The sequence below is a fragment of the Lissotriton helveticus genome, chromosome 6, assembly GCF_964261635.1.
Source record: "Lissotriton helveticus chromosome 6, aLisHel1.1, whole genome shotgun sequence".
Taxonomy (NCBI): Eukaryota; Metazoa; Chordata; class Amphibia; order Caudata; family Salamandridae; genus Lissotriton; species Lissotriton helveticus.
Window position 1 is genome coordinate 173,981,388 of NC_136067.1, and position 24,207 is coordinate 174,005,594.

The window sequence follows — 24,207 nt, forward strand, 5'->3', positions numbered from 1 at the left end:
TCAACATCTACGTGGCTCCCTTAGCGCAGATTGTTAGAACCTATTTTTTCGAAATAATCTTGTATGCCGATGATACGCAGTTGATCATCTCTATGAAACAGGACTTTGAGGACTAAGCTCAGCCTCCATTAGAGACATTCTATGAGAGAGATTGCTGCTTAGATGTCCAGGAACATGTCTCCAGCTGAATAGTGAAAAGACAGAAGTCTCAAAGTTCGGTAAGGCACAACATCTATGGCCTTTGGACTGGTGGCCTGCAGAATTTGGCACTGCTCCATGTCCCAATCATTCAGCAAAAAATTTAGGGGCACAAATTGATCATGACTTGTCTATGAAAAATCATGTAGCTGCAATGAGAGAGATTGGTTTTGCCACTGTGCAAGCCCTTAAGAAAGTCTTTCTTTGGCTCCTGGCTTCGGTGAGGAAAATGCTGGGCAAAGCACCGATTATCAGTCTCCTAGATTATAGCAATGCCTTGCTTATGGCAGCTAACAATACTCTTTTAACAATATTACAAGTCGTTCAAAATACAGCAGCCCGATTTGTCTGTAACCTCTCCATAGGCTCTCCTTCGCCCTCTATCCTCAGATCCCTCCATTGGCTACCAGTCAAGAAGTGCATCTTCTTTAAGGTCTATCTGAAGGACACATTATGCTACAACCAGCCTGTACGCCCACTGAGGTCTTGTGACAAGGCTTTTTTAGTGATTCCTTTGATTCGTACCTCAAGATAGAGAGGCATGGCTTTTATTTTTACTGCTCCGAGGGCATGGAATCAACTTCCTGAAGACCTGCGAAATGTACAGACTTTACCCAATTTAACAGACTACTGACAACCTGGTTATTTTCAGAATTGGTTGCATTACTTCAGAAAGGCCTGGCGCCGTGATACACCTTTGGGTGTGATTCGTTGCAATCTATAAGTAGATAGAACATAATATAACATAACAATACAACACTAACATTTAGGATATATTAAATTTAGCGGAAAACATGTATTTGAAGGTTAATGGAAGTTAAAGTAAGGAAGTAACTAGGGTGTCCTGTACCGCTTAACTTTGGAAACAGCTACATTTTTAGAGACTTCTTGCTGCATAGGTGCAAAAGTATGATAATGTCTCTTCCAAATTCTAAAAGTGTGTATATCAACATGCAGAACTGTTTAACCTTTGGACATCAGATCAAATAGCACACTGCAAAATAATGTTTTATAGGAATATTTTTCAAACCATAATTTGGTAACATTTATTCTTCCACCCCCTTTCCCACAGGACACCAATGCCCTAGTGAACTGAGAGGTAAATCATTTTTGATGTGCACTGTTTGGGTGGCTTGTGTGCATATTATACATAAACAACATCATAGTTTATTTAATCCAACACCGGCAAAAGTTTTCTACAGCACACACTCTGAAGTCATGTATTTCAAGGTTCGTTGATTAGTGATTATAAAGAAAGAAGAGGGAAAGTGAAAATAAACAATTGGCTAGGATCACAAAAGTTTGGTCAAGGGTAGAAACTGGGATTAATGCTAAGGTTACAGGTTTCACGTTTTGTGCAGTTCCGCCACCCTATCTATTTGCTTTGCTTCCTCTACACCCACCTTACCTCTGGCATCATTGTGACCTTAACCCACACCAATGACCATGCATTTTGGCCCACAGGAATTTGTTTGCTAGCATCCGTGTTATGGTCATTTAACCCAGTTCTGGCTACTCCTCTTTAGAAGAGACAATATTAGCAATTGGTACGCCCTGTTCACTTAAAATATGTTTAGAGTCACCCTTTCATTAGGCAAAATTTTATTAAGTAGTATACTTTATGAGCCATATCCGAGCATATGGAGATGACTGACTAAAGGGATATTAGGCACACACCTCATACTGCTGACATTTCACCCAATATTTTGAAGCATGAGCATTTTGTGAATTCATTATTAAGTTTACTTACCAGGGTTTGCCATATGCCAATTGTGAAGTTCCTGATCAGATGACCTTGTGGACTGTGTTTTTTTGCCCAACGTCACTGGGACAAAAATGAGATGAGTGTATTAAGTTTACATCCTAGTTGACACATGTAATAAACAAAACTTCCTAGTTCATTTAACATGTCTGAGACTATTGATGGATTCTATGTAAAATATCTTTGGGTTGTCTGATCACATTGTAGTAGGTGGGACCCTCTTCTGGCCATAATTACGTACCAATTGGTGCTCGTGGTCTGGGTTGATGTACCTCATGACAATACTTCCTTACAAGTGGGGCGCCCATTGCATCATTGGATGAATGTCCTCTGGCTGTATTTGGCAATAAAAAGGAGAAAGTCACCAGACAATACCAAGGAATGATGATAATGTTAAACTTGTCATATTTACTAAATTGCATTTACAAGACAACAGTGATGGTTACTGACTCGGGTACATTTTCTATTGTCATTTACCGGTGTAAGATGAATACACTAGCAGCGATGGGCCACTGTGTATGAGTGATACATTGCAAGCTACCATTTCCATCACAAAGGCTGGGGCTTATGGTGCAATGGACAAACTGCCGCTCTTCTCTGCACCACTTTACAAAGTTGCAATTTACACTACTTTACGCCACTGTACTCTATGCCACTGCACTCTATGCCACTACACTGTACTCTGCACCCCCCTACTCTACACCACTGCACTGAATGCCATTCTACTGTTCTCCACACCACTATACTCTAAGCCACTGGACTCTATGCTAACGCATTCTACTCCACTATACTCTAGAACACTCTATGCCACTGCACTCTACACCCCTCTACTCTACTGTGTACCACCCTACACCACAGCACTTTACGCTGCTCTACTCTACTCTGCACCACTACAGTCTATGTTACTATGCTCTAAATCACTGTAATCTACTATGCACCACTCTACTCTCTGTGACTGTACTCTACACCACTCTACTCTACTTGCACCACTTTACTCTATGCCAATACACACTATGCTACTGCACTCTATGTCAATGCATTCTTTGCCAGTCTACTCTACTATGCACCACTCTGCTCTACGCCACTCTACTCTGTGCCTCTCCACTGCACTCCACACCACTTTGCTCTTCTCTGCACCACTCTATTCTACGCCACTGCACTCTACTCTGCTACAATCTAAACTACTCTGCACCACTATATGCTGTACCACTTTACGCTATACCCCTGTCCTCTGTCACTGTACTCTACTCTTCATGACTCTACTCTGTGCCACTGCAAGTACTTGTGTCCAACCACTCCTCCCATTTGTGGCGTTACTTTTTGTTTTTGTCTTCAAACTCTCCATTTGAGTGTTTTTGTTTTCAGTTGGTCTCTCATATCCCCATCAATCGCTCCCCTTCCATGCTGCTACTTTTCGCTCCTATCCCCATCCTGTACTCTATGCCACTGTACTTCACACCACTGTACTCTACTCTCTACAGCACTGCACACTTCTCCATGACACAGCATTCGTAGCCACTGCACTCTATGTCATTGTACTCTACTCTGTACTACTCTTCTCCACTTCCATGTACTTTCTTCCACTACACTTCTCACTGCACTCTACCACTGCACTCTGCAACACTGTACTGCACCCCACCGTAGTCTACTCCACTCCATTCTATGGAACTGTACTGCAGTCTACTCTGCACAACTCCACTCTACGCCACTGCACTCTATTCCACTCCACTCCACTCTACACTTACTGCACTCTACGCGACTCTATTCTACTTCACTCTAATCTATGCCACTGCACTCTATGTCACTGCAGTGTACACCTCTCTACTTTACTATGCACCAATACTCTGCCACTTCACTCTACTCCACTGTACTCTATACCACTGTACTCTATGCCACTTCACTCCACACCACTCTACTCTACTGTGCATACCTCTGAGCCACTGTACTCGACCCCACTCTACTCTACACCACTATAGTCTACTCCACTCCTCTCTATGCCACGGTAATCTACTCTGCACCACTGTACTCTATGCCACTGCATTCTAAACCACTCTACTATGCACCACTTTACTCAAATTCATGTCACTCTATGGCACTGCACCCTATGTCAATTCAATCTATGCCACTTTTCTGTAGTGTGCAGCACTCTATCCCACTTCACTATATGCCACTGCACTTTCTGCCACTCTACTCTGCACCACTAGACTCAAGACCACTCCACGCCACTGCACTCTATGCCACTCTACTCTACTCTGCTCCACTCTACTCTATGCCACTGCACTCTACACCACTGCACTCTACTCTGTAGCACTCTACACTCGTCTCCACGACTATATGCTGCACCACTCTATCCCCTGCCCCCTACACCACTGCACTCTATTTCACTCTGCTGTACTCTACGTCACTGCACTCTAAACAATTTTACTCTACGATACTCCACTTTACTCTATGCCACTTCACTCTACGCTACTGCACTTTATGTCAATGCGCCACTCTACTCTTCTCTGCAAAAACTCTATGGACCTGATTCACAGAACTAACTTAAGACAAAATCCTAAATTTACTACTTTTGGTATACACAGAAGGCATTTAGTAGTAGTAAAGTTAGGATTTTGATGGTCGCGTATCGTCCATATCAGACCATAGAGGTTCTGCTAACGGCTTGGCAACACCAAATTTGGTTTAATGGCACCCTTCCTCACTCATATACACCTGCCCGTTTAGGTCCTTTATCAATTGAAGGAGCCTTATGGCCGGTGTTAGCTGGGTATGCACTGCACCCACGTGCGTCAACAAACGCTAATCTCGATGAGCTGCGGGTGTTGCATTCTTCCTTTATTCGTGTACATAGAGGTGTTACACAGTTCGTGTCCCGTGCTTTTCAAGCAGAGCCACCAGGAGTTGTTGCGTACCCGGCGGGGACTGGTGATGTGACTATCAGTCCTGTTATGGTTAATCCGGTAATGGGCAAGCGTCCGACAAATAAGGATGAACTACCTTAATGGCTTGCTGAAACATTTGGACAGCGTGAAGCTGTTTTTCCTAATACCTCTCCTGTAGAGAAACACCACATTTGAACAATTAGTTTGCCTCAAGATTTGCTTCCCGAGTTAGCTGATTGTAACACCTGGGGAAAGGTGTTTGCAGCTGTATACTCGAAGTGTTTCAAATAAGATAAAAAGGGCCCCCTTAAACTAGTAACTGTTCCTAGGACAGGGCAACAATATTTTAAATAATAACAATTCCTAGGCAACTGGATACCCGTATGATATCGGGCTAGACACAAGCAGGATAAGAAACAGAAATTCAATGTACTAACAAAGAACTGTAGTTAAAAAAGTGTTTTCATTTTTTTATTGCATATGTAAAAGAATTCTGAGATATAAAACAATCTTACCGTCCAACATATAAAAAATAACAATACAATTGAAACAATTGTTACATCAAATCATAAAAAACATAAAAAAAACTGAAATATCAGCATCCAATGATAAAATATAATCAAGGGTTGTAAAGACTGAATAGGTAGGGTGGCGACCTCTACGCGCATTTCGGCGTAACGTACGCATTCTTCAGGAGAACCACTTGAAATTTCTATGTGCAAGAAAAACATATGAAGTGTTTCAGCGCACCATCTATGACTGTCCTCCCCTCTGTGATGAAGCATGTCCAGGATGAACACCGCGCTGAAGCGGCTGTGGAATTGGGGATGCGTCTGGTGGGAGTGTTCGACGTGGTAGCTGATATGATCCTTGCCAATGTCAAGGGCGATGCTGTGAGCTTTCAAGTCGCTAACGGCTTGGCAGCAGTCCCTGGGATGGACAAACCACACAAATTACCAAAAACTATTGCTATCGCTTATAAAACCATTGGCCGCAATAGTTTGGGAACAAACCGTTTACTCAAATGCAAACACAGGCCAAATCGCAGCCAAAAGTCACATCTGATACAGATGGGCACCCAGTCTTTTCTAAAAAGAACTGGAGAAATGGGGGGCGTGGCTTAGCGCCCGATGCGGATGGACGCAACGGGGTGAGGCTCCGTCTTCACCGGAGATTTCTGGCGGTTCCAGCCCTCGTCTTCCGACATGCCTCATAGCGAACGACGGCGGAACACTCCGGACGTCCACAGAAGCAACTGCTAATGTCGCACTCCTCGTTCTCGCCCTGCAGCTCCACTTCTGCTCCGGTCGCGGCTCTGATATAGCCGCGACTGCCATTTTGACTCTTCAGACGGCGCTCGCCTGAGGAGCACGTCTGCTACGAATTTTGCCTCCTGCAGTGGGCGCATTTCCGAAAATGATATAAACCGGCAGGAAATGAAGGCGAACCTTAACAATTGCCACAGGTGACTTTATTTTCCTATTGGAATCGTCTTTTTCCTTTTTATCTGCATTATACCTCTCTCCTCAGCTTTGGCGGCCATTTTAGGCTTTCTACTAGATCAGCCTGTGCACTGCCTTTAATTTCAACGTGGTTTTGCTCAGTCTTCACACGCCTGCTTCCCTATTTTGTCTGACTCATCTTGGATTTCATACTACCTCCTACTACTAGTCATTCTGCGGGTTTTTCCCTTGCACCTGTTGTGCCCATTTGCTTTACACATTACTGGGCACTACCTTTACTTGCTGCTTCCATGGCGGAGGGTCCTGGCAAAACCTCTAAACGCAACTTTGTCAAGAATTCGAAACTATTTACTGCGTTGGCTCAATTGGAAGCCTCTGCAGGCTCCTCTAGTTGCGACCAATCTCCCACCATGGATGCTCTTCCTCAACCAGGGGCGAAAACTACTCCTAAGAGATTGAAACATAACCCTCCGTCGCCCCCAAAGTCACCGTCAGCCATTTCCATGGAGCTTCTCCTTGAAGAAATACGAGCTCTGCGTCCCTTTATGGAGGAGACAAACTCAAAGCTGCAAACTCTAACTGACAACTGGTCATTAATGGATACTAGGGTCTCCATGGTGGAAAAGACTGTGTCATCTCTTCAGAAAGCCGCTACCAAGACAGTCCACATGGACACGCGAATCTCAACCCTTCAGAAGCAGGTGGAGGACCTTGAAAATAGAAATAGACGCAACAACCTACGTCTTTACGGCCTGAAGGAAGGTTGCGAGGGGAATGATGCCATTACCTTTTTTAAGTCCTTCTTACCCAAGCTCCTGCATCTTCCTGAAGGCACCTCTCTAAACATACAACGTGCACACAGGCTTGGCCGAGCTCCTTCCATTACTTCCTCCGAGACGAAACCTAGAGGTGTCATAATGTACTTTCTCGAATATACAGATCTGTTGAAGGTTCTTTTTGCGGCAAAAGCTATACCTCATCTTAAATGGTTGGATTCCACCTTGTTTTTTGCCCAGGATTACGCCAAAGCTACTGCTTCCCGTCGCAAAGCATTTCTTGATATGCGAGCAGAATTACGCTCCATTGGGGCCAGATATGGACTTTTTCATCCTTGTTTATTCAAAGTCACTCATAACAACAAGACCATGACTTTTGAAGATCCTCTTCGGCTCCGCAGTTTCCTGAATTCCTGTGGTCCAGCTGACATGGAATTCTCTGGGCCCTCCTCTTTATTTCCACCTTGACTCTGTTACTAATCTTTTTTGATTATCCTGATATTCACGGTTCTCCGTTGTTTCCGTGACTCTGTGTTCTTTTTTTTTCCACAGGTTCCTTATCTTTTGCATAACTTACCCGTTATTTACCCATGCTGGTTTATTGTTGGTTCTTCACACATTTAATCGTAAGTTTTCCCCTGTTATTCAGTCGTTTGCATGTTTCTAATCTCATTGTTTTTCTTTTTTCTCACAGATTATTTCCCTATGTTCCGTCATATCTCTCCGGTGCGACGTCCCGTGGCCCCGTCTGCTTGTCCTCCGTTGGTTGGCCTTTCCTCCCTCCTCTCGTCTCCATTCCTCCCCTTTGGTTTCCTGCCCTCTGAACATACCCATCCCCCATCATTTTTTGTAAGTATTACCCTACGTTCTCCTTCTTTATTGCTGCCATGATCCCTATTGTTCTGCATGTTTTCGTCTTGATTGTTTCCTTGTTTTTATTGGTTTTCATGAGAATATTCTTTCTTGAATCGTTTTTGATCTGTTCTTTATCCTTACTACCAGTATCTCCCATTGTTAAACACCTGTTTATCTCTCTTTTCGGATCTTATCTGCATTTTTCTTCTACTTCTTCCCTTTTCCCTTCTTCCTTAACTTGTTATGTCCCAGCCCTCTTCTTCTTAACTCCATGCTTTTCTTCTCTACTGCCTCTCTCTATTACCTGTTTCCTATTTTTCATCTTCTTGGCATCTCCGTTTCTCTGTTATTTTCTTACCCCTCACACTTTTCTTCTGTCTTCTCTTAGCATTTTGTTTCAGGTACCTGTTCTATTTCCTGTGCATCCCTTTTCCTGTTATTTCCTCACAATATCTTTCACTCCCCTTATATCGATTTCTTTCTCCACTGCTTTCTCTCTCGCCCACTTTCATGTTACTTTCCTATCACGATTTTTTTCTCTTTTCACACAGTCTTTCTTCTTCATGCCACTCCCTATTAGTGTCCTTCTGGCTATTTTCTTTTTCGTACCTTCTTCTTTCTCTTTCTTTTCTAGTTTCTCCCTTCTCGAAGTTTATGAGGCTTTCTTCTATTTCCTGTCTACATTATCCCTTTTTAATCACTCTTGATGTCAGTGCGCATTGCTTCTTGGAACGTTAAAGGTTTACATTCACCCATAAAGAGGCAAAAGATACTTTCCCATCTAGCTAAATTCAATGTAGATATTGCCTTTTTACAAGAAACCCATTTATCTGACGATGAGGATGCTAAGCTCCAAAGAGGCTGGGTGGGAAAGGTTTATTCAGCCCCGGGTGATGGCAAAAGGAATGGTGTTGTTTTGTTAATTCGGAAATCTTTTACTCACTCAGTGTTACACTCTGACTCTGATCCTGATGGCAGATGGTTATTTGTCAAACTTTCCTCTAAAGGTGTCCCTTTTTCTCTACTCAATGTCTATGCCCCTGCAGGTGGGAGTCCCACTTTCTGGAGTGCGTTTGCCTCTCATATTACTGATTGTATTGCTGATAATTTCATTTTAGCAGGCGATTGTAACCTACCATTAGACCCCTTTTTGGATAGACATTCCAAATCTCTCTTTGTTCCTAACAAATCCCACAAGCTCTTTACACATGCCATCTCCCAACATAAACTAATTGATGCCTGGCGATTATGTCACCCAACCGACAAAGAATTTACGTTCTACTCCCCGGTTCATCATTCTCAATCCCGTATTGATTATATTTTTCTCTCCCATCATCTTTCCCAGTCCCTTACCCAAGCTGAGATTGGCCCCATTGTATTCTCTGATCACGCCCCAGTCCTAGTTAACATTGACTTTTTACCCAAATCCACTGGTCCTAAACGATGGCGATTTAACAACACCCTCCTTCTTGATCCCAAATTTACTACCACCTTTATTGAGTTTACTACTGAATTTTTTGTTATTAACGACAATCCTTCCCTACCCACTCACACTGTTTGGGATGCTTACAAAGCGGCAGCCAGAGACTTTATCCTCAGACATGTTGCAGCAAAGCGTAAACTTGCTCGTCAGCGTACCAATGATCTCTTATCTCAGATCAAGGCCCTAGAGCATTCCTTTTATACCTCTCATACCCAGGAAAGTTTGACAGCTCTTGTTAATGCGAAAATGAACTATAACAAACAGTCTACTGATGATGCTTCACTGTACCTCTTGAAATCCAGTTCGAAATTTTATGGTGGGAAAAATAAGGCGGGGAAAGTACTTGCTAATTATTTGAAAGTTAAACAAAACAAATCCAATATTGATTCTGTTTTTGATGTTAATTCACTGTTGCAACATAAAGATGCCGATATCCTGGAAGTGTTTTCTCGATTCTAATCTACTCTTTACTCCTCCGGCACTCAACCTTCCTACCACTCTATTTCCACTTTCTTCTCAAGCATACACCCTCCTCCCAACTTTCCTGTTGACCTAGCCTCCCTTGAAACTCCCCTTACCATCCGCGAACTACATACTGCACTTCACTCACTTAAGAAAGACAAGGCTCCCGGACCAGATGGCTTTACCGTCGAATTTTATCAACACTTCGCCACTCTTTTATTGCCCAAACTATTCCGCCTTCTTGATTCCTTCAAGACCAATGGTGCTTCCTTGGGCACTTTTTCAGACGCTTATATCTGTGTTATCCCAAAGGAAGGCAAGGATCCCCAACATTGCAAGAATTACAGACCGATCTCACTTGTCAACATTGACTATAAAATATATACTAAATCTTTAGCCATCAGATTAGACCCTTTCCTCCCTGATCTCCTTGGCCCTGAACAATCAGGATTTGTTAAAGGCCGCTTCATTTCCGATAATACCAGACTCCTCTTTAATGTCTTATCTAAGTCATCACGTTTTAATGGCTCCCTAGCCGCCATCGCCTTAGATGCCGAGAAGGCATTCGATAGGGTAGAGTGGCCATTCCTCTTCTCCGCTTTAAAATGGTTTGGGTTTGGCCCTAATTTTATTTCCCTCATCTCCTTTCTTTATGCGAATCCTAGAGCAGCGGTTTGTGCCAATGGTCTCATTTCCTCATTTTTTCGCCTTGGTAGAGGCGTTCGACAAGGTTGTCCTCTTTCCCCTTTTCTCTTTAATCTTGCCCTAGAACCTTTCTTATCTAAGTTACGCCAAAACCCAAACATTCATGGCTTCCCTCTTGCTCAATCGCAAATTAAATTAGCTGCCTACGCAGATGATATCTTACTTTTCATTTCGAATCCATCCACATCCATCCCAGCTTTCCTTGCCGAAGTTCAAACATATTCCCTTCTCTCTGGTTATAAACTAAACAGCGATAAATGCGAAATCCTACCTCTCACCAAATTCACCTTTAAACCTGACTTTGCTGCATCTACTTTCAAATGGAGTCCATCCCACATAAAATACCTCGGCCTGTATATTAATCCTTCTGTTTCAGACACTATCTCGTTATGCCTTACTAAATGCACTCAGAAGTTGGCTGACCTCACCTCTCGATGGCATCCTCTTTATCTTTCCTGGTGGGGTCGTCTCGACACCATTAAGATGATGCTATCCCCAATAGTCCTTTATACCATTTCTAATATACCGGTTTCCATCCCTGCAAAATTTTTTGCAAAAATTAATTCCACCTTATCCTCATTTCTTTGGTCTGGAAAGAAATCGCGCATGTCCTTATCACGCCTACGCCTCCCCAAAACTGAAGGCGGAGTTAATTTCCCAAATTTTCCCGCATATCACAAAGCTTTTCTCCTGAAACAAGCTGCCATTTGGCTTAAAGATCCTCTTGACCCTCTTCCTCTTTGGGCTGAACTCGAACGCCTTTCTCTTTCTCCCTTTTCCTTTGCTGAGTATCTCTCCTTTTCTCGCAAACCCCAATTTATCTCCACTCCAATTCACAAATATACTGCGAAACTACTTTTAGCCTCTGCTCCTCCCCCTCCCTCCTCTATTACAGAACTTCTTGCCTCCACGATTTGGTACAATAACAGCATTCTTATCAAATTGAAACCCTTTTATTGGAAAACTTGGAGGCAAAGAGGTCTCATTTGGATTTCTCAACTTTTCACGGGTTCTGTCTTCACACCTTTTCCAGTTCTTAGTCGAATCTTCTCTCTTCCTTCCTCCTTTATCCACAAATACATCTTACTCAAGAATGCAGTTATGTCTGCATATGACTCCCTTTCTCATTCTGACTCGCCTGCGATTTCTAATACTCCCTTTTCTTCTCTTCACGCCCAATTACGCTCCACCCCATCAGCGTCCTCCATTTATCATTCCTTTCACAAACCTCCATCACCTAGGCCTAAAACCACAGTTGAAGAGCAATGGGAATCTGATCTCGCTGTATCCTGGCCCACATCCCTGTGGGATAGAATATGGACTAAGCTTCGCAAATCCTCTAGGGCTGCCTCTCTCACACAAACACTTTTTTTCCTTTATAATCGACTTCTTTACACGCCATCTCTCCTTCACAAACGATTCCCTTTGACTTCAGATCTCTGCTGGTCCTGCTCCGCTCCTCACGCCACACTTTTCCATATGCTTTTCATCTGTCCTCTCACACTCGCATTCTGGACTAAAGTCTGGAATCAAATTAACTCTATCTTCCACACCTCTACCCCCTTTTCTATCACTGATATTTTCCTTGGATCACTTTCCCCTTCCTGGATTGGTGTTGATGCAAATGTTCATATTATTGATTTGTTATTAGCCGTTGCATTCCAGCAAATTACTGTTAACTGGAAAGATTCCAAGGGCATTACTTTTAAAGCCTGGTGGTTCAATGTATGTCATAACCATAGATTGGATACTGCTTTTGTTTATCCCATTACCCTAGCGCCGAAAAGACTTGCGTTATGGCTCCCAGTTACCCTTTACCTGGATGTTTGTGCCAAACGGTCCTTTCATTTACCCCCGTTACAGCAGGAAGTTTCGAAACCCCCTTGATTAACCTTTTGTTCCTTTTTTCTTTCTAGTATTTCATTTTCTGCATACTTGCACATTGCTTCTTATGTATTCTAGCCTCATTGATTGTAATTTTTAACTTTTTAGCCTCATCTCCGTTTTATTTTCCTTTTTTCTTCTCTCTTTCCCCCCTGCTTTATTTTATGATATATATATATTTTTTTTTATGATGCCCTAACTTCTTATCCATATTATTGATGCTATATTCACTTCGTTTTTTGTAATGCCAATATATGTTCATTTCAATAAACTTTTACTTGAAACTGAAAAAGAACTGGAGAAATATGAAAAAGGGGCAAGAACAACAGAAACAAGGTTCCCGTGCTAGTTCCCTGACTCATGAATCCTCTGAGCTTAATTATGACTTTGCGACCGCGCGAAAACTAAGACCCCTGATAGATTTCAAGTCCCTGATCAGCGTTCTCCTCGTTCTTCACAGGACACATCTGGCTCACAAGCTGGTGGTGGGGATCGCCAGGATCGTGGCAAGAGTCAGCAAGTTCAAAGGGGACGTGATCAGACTCGTAAGTTGACGGCAAAGGGAAGAAGGAAGAGCAACCACGTTTCCAAGCCCTTTTTCAAAAGAAAAAAGTTGCCGCTTTAAAAGCGACATATGTCTCAGACAGTGAGAACGCGACTACTGGATTGGACTTGGGCGGTAACCCTGCTGTACAGCGCAGCAGAAGTTACAATAGTGCGGGAGGCACTGCGTCTTTGTCTGCAGGTGACAGCAACTGAGACATTTATCACTGTAGAGACAGCCAACACACGGATAGCCCCCCCAGATCGGCTGTACAAAATAGTCTTTCATATAGAGGGTGACATTAAGCGTGTTATTACTGGGATTTTTGGGGAGAATCTGAACCCTTCCTATGACATTTTGCTAGTGGAGGCGGACCAAGTTTTTCACGTTATGTTCCAAAAGAGCATGCAGAAGCCTTTGCGGCTGAGTGGGCTTTGGCCCTTGCTCCGGCTGTGTATCGTAATCAAGTTGGCTGGGATAGAGATTCACCGCCACGCGTCATTCCTTTATGGTCGATGGCTCAACCGCAACCCCAATATCCTAATAAATGGGAAGCTAAAGGTCCTGTTGCCGACATTCTTACTCAGTTGGAATATCAAGGAGTGATTGAGACGTGCATATCGCCAATGAACAATTCCCGTTTTATTGTTTCCAAACCTTATGGGTCCTACTGCATAGTTTTTGATTACTGGCATTTGAACTCCCATTGCCGGACCTTTGCGGTACAAAATACCCATATTTCTGCCTTGGTGGACAGCCTAGTTTGTAAAAAATACAAGACGACACTGGATATTTCATATATTTTTTACAGCCATAATCTGTCCCCTGAATGCAGCCAATGGACCGCATTCACAACGGGGGAGTCCAGAAAAAATACCGGCATCTCCCAATGGCTACAAAAACAGGCCCAGAGTTTTTGCTGCACGTGTTATCTCTTTGTTAGACAGCGTAGACCCAGATGCATATTCGCATGTTGATGATATCTATCTCACTGACAACTAATTATGGCCGCATCTGTGTCGAGTTGACCGCATAATTCTGCATTATGCAGATTACGGTTACAAGTTTAATTTTGCCAAGTCTCACATCGCATGTTATGCAGTGCTCTTCTTGGGCTATGAGCTCAACAATGAAGGTCGAGGTTCTGGCTCCTCATTTCCTGGAGAAATATGCACGGTTCCAATCTTCAACCACACTGAAAAAACTTCAATCTGTGCTGGGATTTTTAAATTTCGAGCATACTTATATTCCCGAATATGCCCAGCATACCAAGCCACTTTATGCCTTGATACAACCTACTTTTACAAAAGCCAGCTGGTTACTGGAGCATTCTGCAATATTACTTTCTTTGCAATCTGATTTGCTTGAATCTAAATACTTGTTAACACATGATAACCACACTAACCTGGTGATACGAATCGTACCAGGCGCAGTGGGTTTCACTTACTTGATGTACAAGGAAGGAGACACAATGCCAATCGCATACAAATCTCATTTGTACACTTCGACCGAAATTAGTTTTTCAACTGTCGAGAAGGTTTTGACAGCCGTCCAAATGGTGGTTCTGAAGGAACGCACCTTGGCACAGGGAAAACACATTTTGGTGGTTACACCTTACCCTGCCTTAGAAGCAGGTATGAAGGCAAGTGTGCCAAACTCAAAAGCTTTACACCCTGTTGGATACAATGGGCTACTTCTTTGACATCCCCGGATGTCACTTTTATCTTTGACGCTTCTCTTCTGACACAGGAGTTCTTGCAGTATGAACATGTTCATCCACCTCCCTTGTCTTTGCTTCTTTTGGAAGACTATGTGTGTATTATTTACACCAATGGTTCGGCTCAACCAGCCACGGATTCTAAACATGCTTACTCAGCAGCGCGTGCTATAGTTGCAGGTACAATGGTGAATGGAGAATTAAAATCTTCCATAGTGCACACTCAGGCGCTGGGAGACTATACTGCACAATTAGCTGAGCTGCGTGCCTTTGTTCTTGCGCTCGAGTTTGCTGATCCAAAAGTTTCAACTCTTATTGTCTGCGATTCTTATTACTGTGTTCAGTCTTTCAATGACAACTTATTCTTCGGGTCTCAAAATGATTATCGAAATTCTAAAGGCAGCACAATTAAGCATAAAACGCTTTGGGCTCGAGTGGCAGATCTTAAAAACGTTTGTCACTCACACATGTTATACATACTCTTGGCCACCAGCGTGTCGGAGCACACGCTGTTGGGAATTGTTTAGCTGATGAAGCAGCCAAAGCTGCAGTAGCTACGTATTCCGTAGCAGCCGTTACTAGATCCATGACGAAGATTGATAGTGACATTTTGGCAGCAATAGCTGCTATAAAGGAGGGCCTCAATTACCTGTAGGTTTTCCCTTCAAAATGTTCTCATCAGGTTCCTTTTGCTAGAATACCAGAAGTTGGAGATCGGCTGATTCCCAATGCGGACTACAGACATACGTTGATTAAAACCGCACACGAAGGCATGGCCTTGGCACATGCTGGAGTGTCTGCTACTGTTTCTATTTTGCAGCAGCGGTACTGGTGGCACGGTTTAAATAAACAGACTCACAATTTTGTGCTTTCTTGTGACATTTGTCAGCAGATTAAGCCATCTGTGGTTACACGTCCACCACAAAGACCACTTAGCATTGCTAATCGGCCTTTTGCTTGTGTGTACCTTGATCACTGCGGTCCTTTCTCTTCAGATACTGCATATAAATATATTTTAATTACAGTGGATTCGTGCACCAGATTTCTTTGGGTGTGGCCACAACGCAGTGCGGATGCTCCAACTGTCATCAAGGATTTGTGTGTCTTTGTAGGGATTTTTGCCTGTGGCACCTTTCATTCTGACCTAGGTCCAGCGTTCGCGTCTAAGGCGTACAAGGATACTATGCGGTCTTTGGGGGTGCTGGTGCAATTTTCATCTCCAAATAGGCCTGAGGGCAACTCAATTGTGGAGCGAATGAACCGTGACTTAAAGCAATCCTTGACAGCTAGAGTCTTAGGTACTGGCAGGAACTGGTTAGCCCATTTGTATGGCGTCCAACGTGTACTTATTAATCTCCCCAAAAGACCTCTGGGTGGGCGGACCCCATATGAAATGCTCTTTGGCATTAAAATGTTTGTGCCAGACCTTGATGGACTAGACGTTGTGGTGGCTGCCGCAAACCTTGATGTAGATAATCATTCTGCTGTGTTACAGAGTCTACAAGAGACCCATGCCAGCCTTGCTACTGAACATTTGTCTTCAGCAACAGATGCAGCGATACAGAATCCAGTGGTCGGCTGGCTTCCAAAAGTTGGAGATCTAGTCAGAGAAAAGGTGGAGAACAAAAAAGAATTTGGTCCCTCTTATTGTGCACCGGTTCCAATGCTTGGCCTGAAGGGAACTCAAACAGTGATTTTACCTCCTCTACTGGGTTGCAAAGCCAGCAGATACAGCTCAGTGGACAGTGCCAATTTACAACATCTGGCCGATTCTAAATAGTGTGACACCTCCTGTTTCCTGTCCCACAATTTCAATAACTCGAGAAACTATAACATCTTCTAATTTGCCAAATGACACTGTCATTGAGATGATCACTGATATTGAGCCTCCTACCATCCCTCCTGTATCAACAGATATGACAGATGCTGAATACACATATCCCACAAGTGGCTCTCTGCATGATTTGCCGGATACTCCTTTGCATCATGGCAGATATTCGTTTGATGCATCCTCCACATCCTCAAGTGACCTGACAAAATTGTCCATATTTTTATCTTGCTTTAAAAAGACTTATTTGGTTCCTCCCTGGACATACATTTGGTTGACTCTATTTTTAATTTTTCTTTTTATGTCTATTGGGTTTCTAACTGTAATTTTTCAACTCATCAATGGTTACTACTTGCCTGAAAGTTATGCTGCAAACTTTGATGATGGAATTCTAGCCCCACATTCATCACCACACATCATAAAGAATGACCAGACTCTTAACATTTCAGCATTCCCTATTTTGGATGATATTGTTTGGGATAAAGTGGGCTGCGAATTTCATGGTACTACAAAGCTGATTAACGTACCGTATGGCCTTAGAGTCTCTATGGGTGATTTGGTTACACAAGACATTCGCTCAGATGATTGAGATGTGCTTGCGATTCAAGCTCTGTTTTCAGATTTAAAATATAATGCTGCTTTTAATGCTGATGACTTGTATATGAATTCTGCAAATTATGCTGACCTCTTCTGTTATCAACATTATAGCCATCACTTCATACACAATACTAGTACATTAGGCCCTGTCGTAAATTACACTCAGTGGGAGCATTGCCCCACACCAGTAAAGGGCAGCTCGAAAACATTAAAGAGAAGGTTTTCCTACTTTACAGAATTTAGCCCATCCAATCCTGAATCTTTCTATTTCAAAATGAATAGCCCCTCTTCTCAGAAACTCATGTTGACACATAATAGGTTGATATAGTCTTCTTCTTTTTGCCATAATCTGTCCATAAAGGGTTATGACCATTGGAAGGAAAAGATTGATATCAAATCTATTTGGGGTTCTAAAGAATGGAGGCACGAGGCTCCGAGGCCCTACATCATGGGTGCCTCATCCCCACTCAAATGCTATTTTTGAATAATACCATATACCAAACCACGTGTTGTGGTTTAGGAACTGCTAAACAAATTAATGCTCCAGCAGTTCCGACTATGGCTGAATATAATAATGCAAAAACAACAGTTGATGGACAGAATGCAGAACAATGTCATACATTCACCCCAGTACAGAGATCTGGGCCTAAATCCTTCATTTTTTTTGCTCACTGTGCCGTTCCAGTTTGAACCCAGCCATAAGCAAATCAGTCTTGACCCTGTGCCTCTGTATTGAAGCCAGCCTGGCTGATGATGGCTGATTAGCCAGAAACCGGTCCCAGGATGCTTGTTTCCGCTCCAGGGAAGACATGGCTTGGCAGTTCACGCTGGACTGTTCCCATGAGGCACAGGGTCAGACTAATTTGAATATGGCCATGTCTGAACTGGGGTGGCGGAGTGAGCTAAAGAATGGTGATGGATTAAACCCAGATCAGTTTACTGGGGGTGAGTGCTTGCAATGTTCAACACTCCGGCCATCATCCCCTTTGGGTTTGCTTTGAATATAATAATAGGCAATTGCACACAAATTATACCATTGACGATTTATGAGGTTTATTGAAAAATAATTCATTTAATGCTTCTGTAATGGATCTCTTGTGTTGGTTAATCTGGCCTAATAGTTCAAATGCCTGCCAACTACGATTTCTTAACTATAGTTTAGGTTATAAACAGGACAGGCCAGACCCTAGATTTTCTGATTTACATACTGTCACAACCTACTCTGTTGGTATACTCTGTCAACAATGGTTACAGCACTCGACACTGTCGTCTGTTAAACAACATTTATCCTTACTGTCCAACAATATTAACCCCTTCGCTGCACCCATCGGCTAACGGCCGTCGCAAGCACTACCTCAGTAGTGCTGTGCATGTCCGTTGGCCGACGCGGCCCCGCCCACTCAATCAAACTGCTGCACCACGGCGGAATTCGCGCCATGGTTAATCAGTTAATTTGGCCGACTTTGTCTTAGGACCAAGAGTTCCTAGAACAAAGAGATGAATATATGCTGCTTACAATGACATTTGGAAACTATCACAAATAGAAGCTGCATCACGTTTACGGGAAATAGACCAGGCAAAATTGGAATTTATTTTGGCTGTTGTCGACAACAGCATTAACACACTGTCTAAACGCATTTATACATTAGATAATATTGTTTTCTCTGTTATCGACATTGTACAAGAAGATGTTTCAATGTTATGTCATGGTCAAAATCTACTACGCTCAGTAATGCAATTTGCATGGACTTTGCAAACATTGAAAATGGGGAAAGTGCCTTGGGATTTTTTTAACGCTAGTGCATTATTTTCCCCGTTTAATTTGACAGACAAACAACAATTTATGTCCATGAAAGATGCAATTTATACCCTTTTGCACATTGAAAAAATAGAATCTTTACCATTTTATGTAGTGGAATCAGATTCTGCAGTCTGGTTAATTCATGGGGTTATAAGTTTACCGTTCTCATTGTTTCAATTTACATCCTGTATGAAACATTACCCTGCGGGCCGTTTTGGACCTCTTGGCCGTGCAATTTTACATGAACTATGGTCTCTGCCTTTCACTTATCGATGTTTGGAAGACCACACTGAGACAGGGGAGTATTGCGATTCCACTGTGGGACATTCCCTTGTCTGTAAAAATATACATTTGCACGGAGCATGTAACCATTCAGCGCCAAATCTTGCGTGTGTTTTAAAAGGTAAACGAACTGCAGCCATAATTCCCACGTTCACACTGCTTACTAACGGTATCTCTCTTATTTTAAATAAGCAAAAATGCTGCGGATTGTAGGCTGGCATTCCTTACATTGTAACAGTTTCACAGCGTGTAATTTGTTGCAATAATGTGCTTTTCCCACCACCTGCATGGGCCGCTGGATCGCCCACTGTGCCCTTCAATTCCAACTTTGAAGGCAGTTTTCACAAGCTGACCAGATTAAAGGCGCTTCTAACGCAACAAGAAGTTGCATTGACTATCGCACGTGAAACCTTCACGCTCCGGGTAGCTAGTGCGGCGTCTGAGATTCAAACACTTTTAAACACAAACCTCCCACAACATTTTGGGGAGTTGATTCATCATATTTTTAATGCATCGCATACACAAGGCCTGGCTCATTTTTTTAAACATGTGTGTTCTGGCCTCGTGACTCTGTTTCAGACTATATTTGGTGTGATACCTGCATTCATTCATTCTATCTTTTCCAGCGTCTTTGGCGGTTTACCGTTACTATTGACATTGACAGCAGGGGTCCTGCTTCTGGCGTGCCTACTACGCAATGGCTGCTCCTCTTGTCGTAATGCGCTGGTCAGGCCGGCTGCAACTGCTCTGTGACCGGATGCATGAATGCTTCAGTACACTGCCTCTTGTGATGCTTAGTGTGTAGTATGGATTATCGTTTTGTTTACTTTACTTGCGTTCAACCTGTCTTTTTGTGCCGGCGCTGTGACCTTACGTGGGCATTGGAGTTGTCTCACTATTAGAAATGGGATTTCTGGTCTCACTGTTAGAAATGGGATTTCTGGTTGGCTGAGGCTTGCACCAAAGAGAGGAAGAAACCACCCCTCTAGTCAGGACAAGGGAGTTACACGCTTAAGAAAACCCCTGCTCACCCCCTTGGTAGCTTGGCACGAGCAGTCAGGCTTATCCCAGAGGCCATGTGTAAAGCGTTTGTGCAACATACACACACAGCAGCAACACACTAGGCACACCACAAAAGAAACTCCACTCAAGGTTATATAAAAATAGCCTTTGTATTCTCATAAACACATTAGAAACATAATCACACATTTACACTGCGCTAACTGGTACTAGGCAATATTCACAGGGGATTATATACAGGACCAGGCCAATCGGGCCACGGTCAGAACCCTCAGAATAGGTAAGTGAATGCAAAACACAACCAGTAACTACTGGTACCATAATGACCTAAGCATTATCACATTAGCAATAGACCTCATCCTGAAATATCATAACATTAGGCAATAAATCACATTAGGCCCAAACCTCATTAGCATAAACACATTACGCAATAGGCCTCACCAGCATATACACATTGTGCAATAACCTTATAACTATAAACATCATTAGAGGCCTAAATCAGGTGGCATAAATCATATTGCCTAAATCACATTATGCATCAAACATATTAGGCCCAAACCTCATCAACATAAACACATTACGCAGTAATCATGGGGCATGAATCTCATGAGGCATCACATTATTAGAGGCATAAATCACAGTAGGGCCTACCAACCTTCAACTGCCCCCCAGGCCAACTGGCCGGCCCTAGGGCTCCAATGCCCTATGTCCAGCAAAATCAGGGCTCAGCTGCCAATGCAGCAATAATGAAAATTGAGCAATGCATGTGCCTAAACGTTGCAGCTGCCGCTAATTGCAGTGCAGCTGTGCAGCCAAAGAGATGGGCACTGGCACTCACGATGCCCTCTCTCCCCCACTGGGACTCTAAAACACAAATATGCCCAATACGTTGCAGCTGGCCTCTATCAGGCAGGGCAACTGGAAACAAAGTAACAGGGGCCCTGGCACGACTGTGCCCTCGGGGCCTCCACTGGGGCTCTGTGAACCAAGAAATGCCCCCATCGTTGCAGCTATGGCACTGGCACCACATGTGCCGTCTGAGCCCCACTCTGGGACTCTTAGAAAATGGAAGTGCTCCCTCGATGCAGCTGCCCTCTAGCAGGCGGGCCGCTGTATCAAATAGCCATATGGGGGGAGACAGGCACCCCTGGGCCTATAGGCCTCCACAGGGACCCTAGGAACACTGTGGCTCGCTTTGGAGCTGCCCGCTCTCTGACGGGCCCACTCAGAACCCCCCCGGCACCGGCAAACCTCAGGCGGCTGCCCCACTCACCAGGTCTGCAGGCTCTGCCTCGGTCTGCATCTAGGACTCGGTGGCGGCTGCAGCAGCATGCAAGGCTTTTTCTCGCTGTGGGACCGGCACCACTACTCCAGGTCTCCTCGCTCTTTTTCTCGGCAGCATGCGGGGTTCCCTCCAGGTCACAGGAGCCTCGCCTAGCCTCACTCTGCCACAGGCGATGCCTCTTCCGGCCCAGTCACGCTGTGATTGGCAGCCGTGGCCACTTCCTCTCGTGGCCCTGCACATAGTCAGGCAAGGCAGTCTGGCTTCCTGGTCTGGCCAGCGGCAGCTTGTTTTTGGGCTGGGTAGCGGTGGTGAAACAAGGGATGGGCTCCCGCTTCAATTAAATATAATGGCACGGTGGGCACCCGCCAAAAAGACACCATAATGCGGGGTGGGCACCCGCCATTCAAGATACCCATAAAACGGGGTAGTCTCCCGCTTGAAGAACACACAAATGCGAGGTGGGCACCCGCTAATCATAGCCACAATGTGGGGGAATCCCTACAATGGGTGTCCCCTCCAAAAGGGCTGCAGCTCAGCACTGCGCAGTCCACACACTTCCTCTTGGGAGGATTAAAAGAAAGCGCTCATGGTACCCTAGAAGCATGAGTCCTTCTTTAAAAAGAAGCATAAGTCCAAGCAAAAGGTTCTTCCAGGTACAGGGGGCACAGCTGGGCCTAGGGAGGCCAGCACACAGGGCCCTCCAGCAGGGAGGTAAGTCCCCATGGCGGTTCCTGGGCCCCAGCAGCAGCACGCCCCCCAGTCAGGAACAGCACTCCTTCATGGGGTCACAGCCCCTATGTTTATACCGCCATTCTCTTTGTTCTGCAGAGCACAGGGCTTGGGGAACTAGCAGAAACTGGCTCCTCTTCCCTATTGTTAGTGGGGGCTCATCATCAGACACACCACAGGAGGGCGGAGCCAGCATTCACTCGGGCAGGCACCATCCTATTCAGGGACCAGGGACTTCTCCGCCCACTACTTAAAATGTAGATGTCCCATTTAGCCTTGCGCTGACTCACCCTGCCCCTCCTGGAGCCACACACACCTCACCAGCCCCTGTCACTCAAAAGCCAGACATGCAATTCACATCAGGCAGGCAGACACATAGCACACAGAAATGCCAACTTTTAAAAGTGGCATTACTAAAATAGTTATAAAAAATCTGCTTGCACCATTGAAAAGCATTTATTATCACTATTGCAAATATACCAAACTGACCACTCTGCGCCTCTCATATCAGGTATTACCACTGAAACACTTATCAGGGAATCCCCTATGCATTCTTATGGGAGGGCAGCCCCACAGTAGTGAGAAATCAAAAAATTCTGTTTGTCACTACCAGGACATGTCACATACTAAGGGTACATGTCCTATATGTTACGTACAATGCACCATGCCCAGAGGGCTAGCTAGGGCCTACATTGGTGTGACTGACATGTAGTAAAAGGGGGGTCACGGACATGGCACACACTTTAGGTGCCATGTCACAGCGGCAGTGACACTGCGCGCCCAGGCCCTGCAATCGCAGAGGCCCGAAATAGGTTTGAAAGGCTACTTTGGTGGGTGGCGCAATCAACGCTGAAAGCCCACCAGTAGCATTTATTTTACCAGCCCTGGGTATATGAGATACTACTTTACAAGGGACTGACAGGTAAATTAAATAGGACAAAACAGGTGTAAACCAATCTTACCACCTTTATCACAGAGAGCACACACACTTAACACTGGACAGCAGTGCTAAAGTGCCCAGAGGCCTAAAACCACCAACACCATGTCAGAAAAAAGGTTAGGAGAAAGGCAAAAAGTTTAGGGATGACCCTGCAAAAAGGGCCAAGTCCAACACTCACCAACACCTCATGTCCAGTTCCGGATTTCGACCTGCTTATGGACCCACTGGTGGCTCACAAGCAGGATTGTAATGGGATTGTCTTGATGGCACGTGCTGCTGCACTTGGCATTTTGGCACAATGGGATACCTGTGAGGCTTCACAGATTCTCCTACTACAGAGCTACATTGAATATCACGCAAGTTATCCATCAATGTTAATGGAGGCACCCGAATATGAAGACCATTCTTGTTCATCGAGCTTACTAAATTGGATGGAATTTCACTTTTCCACCAACCAAAACATGTCCTTCTAGAGGGTATTGCATTCTTTTGCACTTAAACCTTGATGGATTTATCAGGTACATTTTGCCAGTAGACATCAGCTGGGTTTGCGGATGCCTTGCTTTCAACAATTTTTTTACTATCACTTCCTCCGCTCGTTCTCAAGTTTTTACTTCTTCCATGACTTGGTTTTTTAGTTTTTGCACGAATTTCCATTTCTGCTTTTCCAAATTTAATGGACACGCCGATTTGATCTCTGCTCAGACTTTTTGAACTTTGCTTTTTTGTATGATCTACATACGATGGCCATATCAGGCGGCGGGTGTAGTAAGGCTTATAGGTCCATTGTCGACAACTGCTAAATTAGCATGAGCATCGCAGCCATCAACATGTTTTTGCGCACAACACTGCAAGTATCTATTTTGCAATACTTATTTGTGCCTCTTTTACACATGAGAACTGTCTGCTTTGCAGGTTCTTTGCTGTGCTCCGAGGTTTAGTCTGCACATGATGTTCAAGGTTAAACAACAATGCCCCTTGTTATTCTGGTGTG

The 24,207-nt window shown here is 44.0% G+C and overlaps 1 protein-coding gene across 1 annotated transcript in view; it reads right to left on the reverse strand.

Annotated features, from left to right (window-relative positions):
* The window catches only part of LOC144761269 (uncharacterized), a 213,902-nt gene that overhangs the window by 28,055 nt on the left and 161,640 nt on the right, over nt 1-24,207 (reverse strand). Inside the window, exons 2-3 of the mRNA XM_078646718.1 lie at nt 2,202-2,294; nt 1,949-2,023 (exon numbers count right to left, since the gene is read on the reverse strand). Of these exons, the coding sequence (XP_078502844.1) occupies nt 1,949-2,023; nt 2,202-2,294 (168 nt within the window). The remainder of the gene's footprint in view (nt 1-1,948; nt 2,024-2,201; nt 2,295-24,207) is intronic.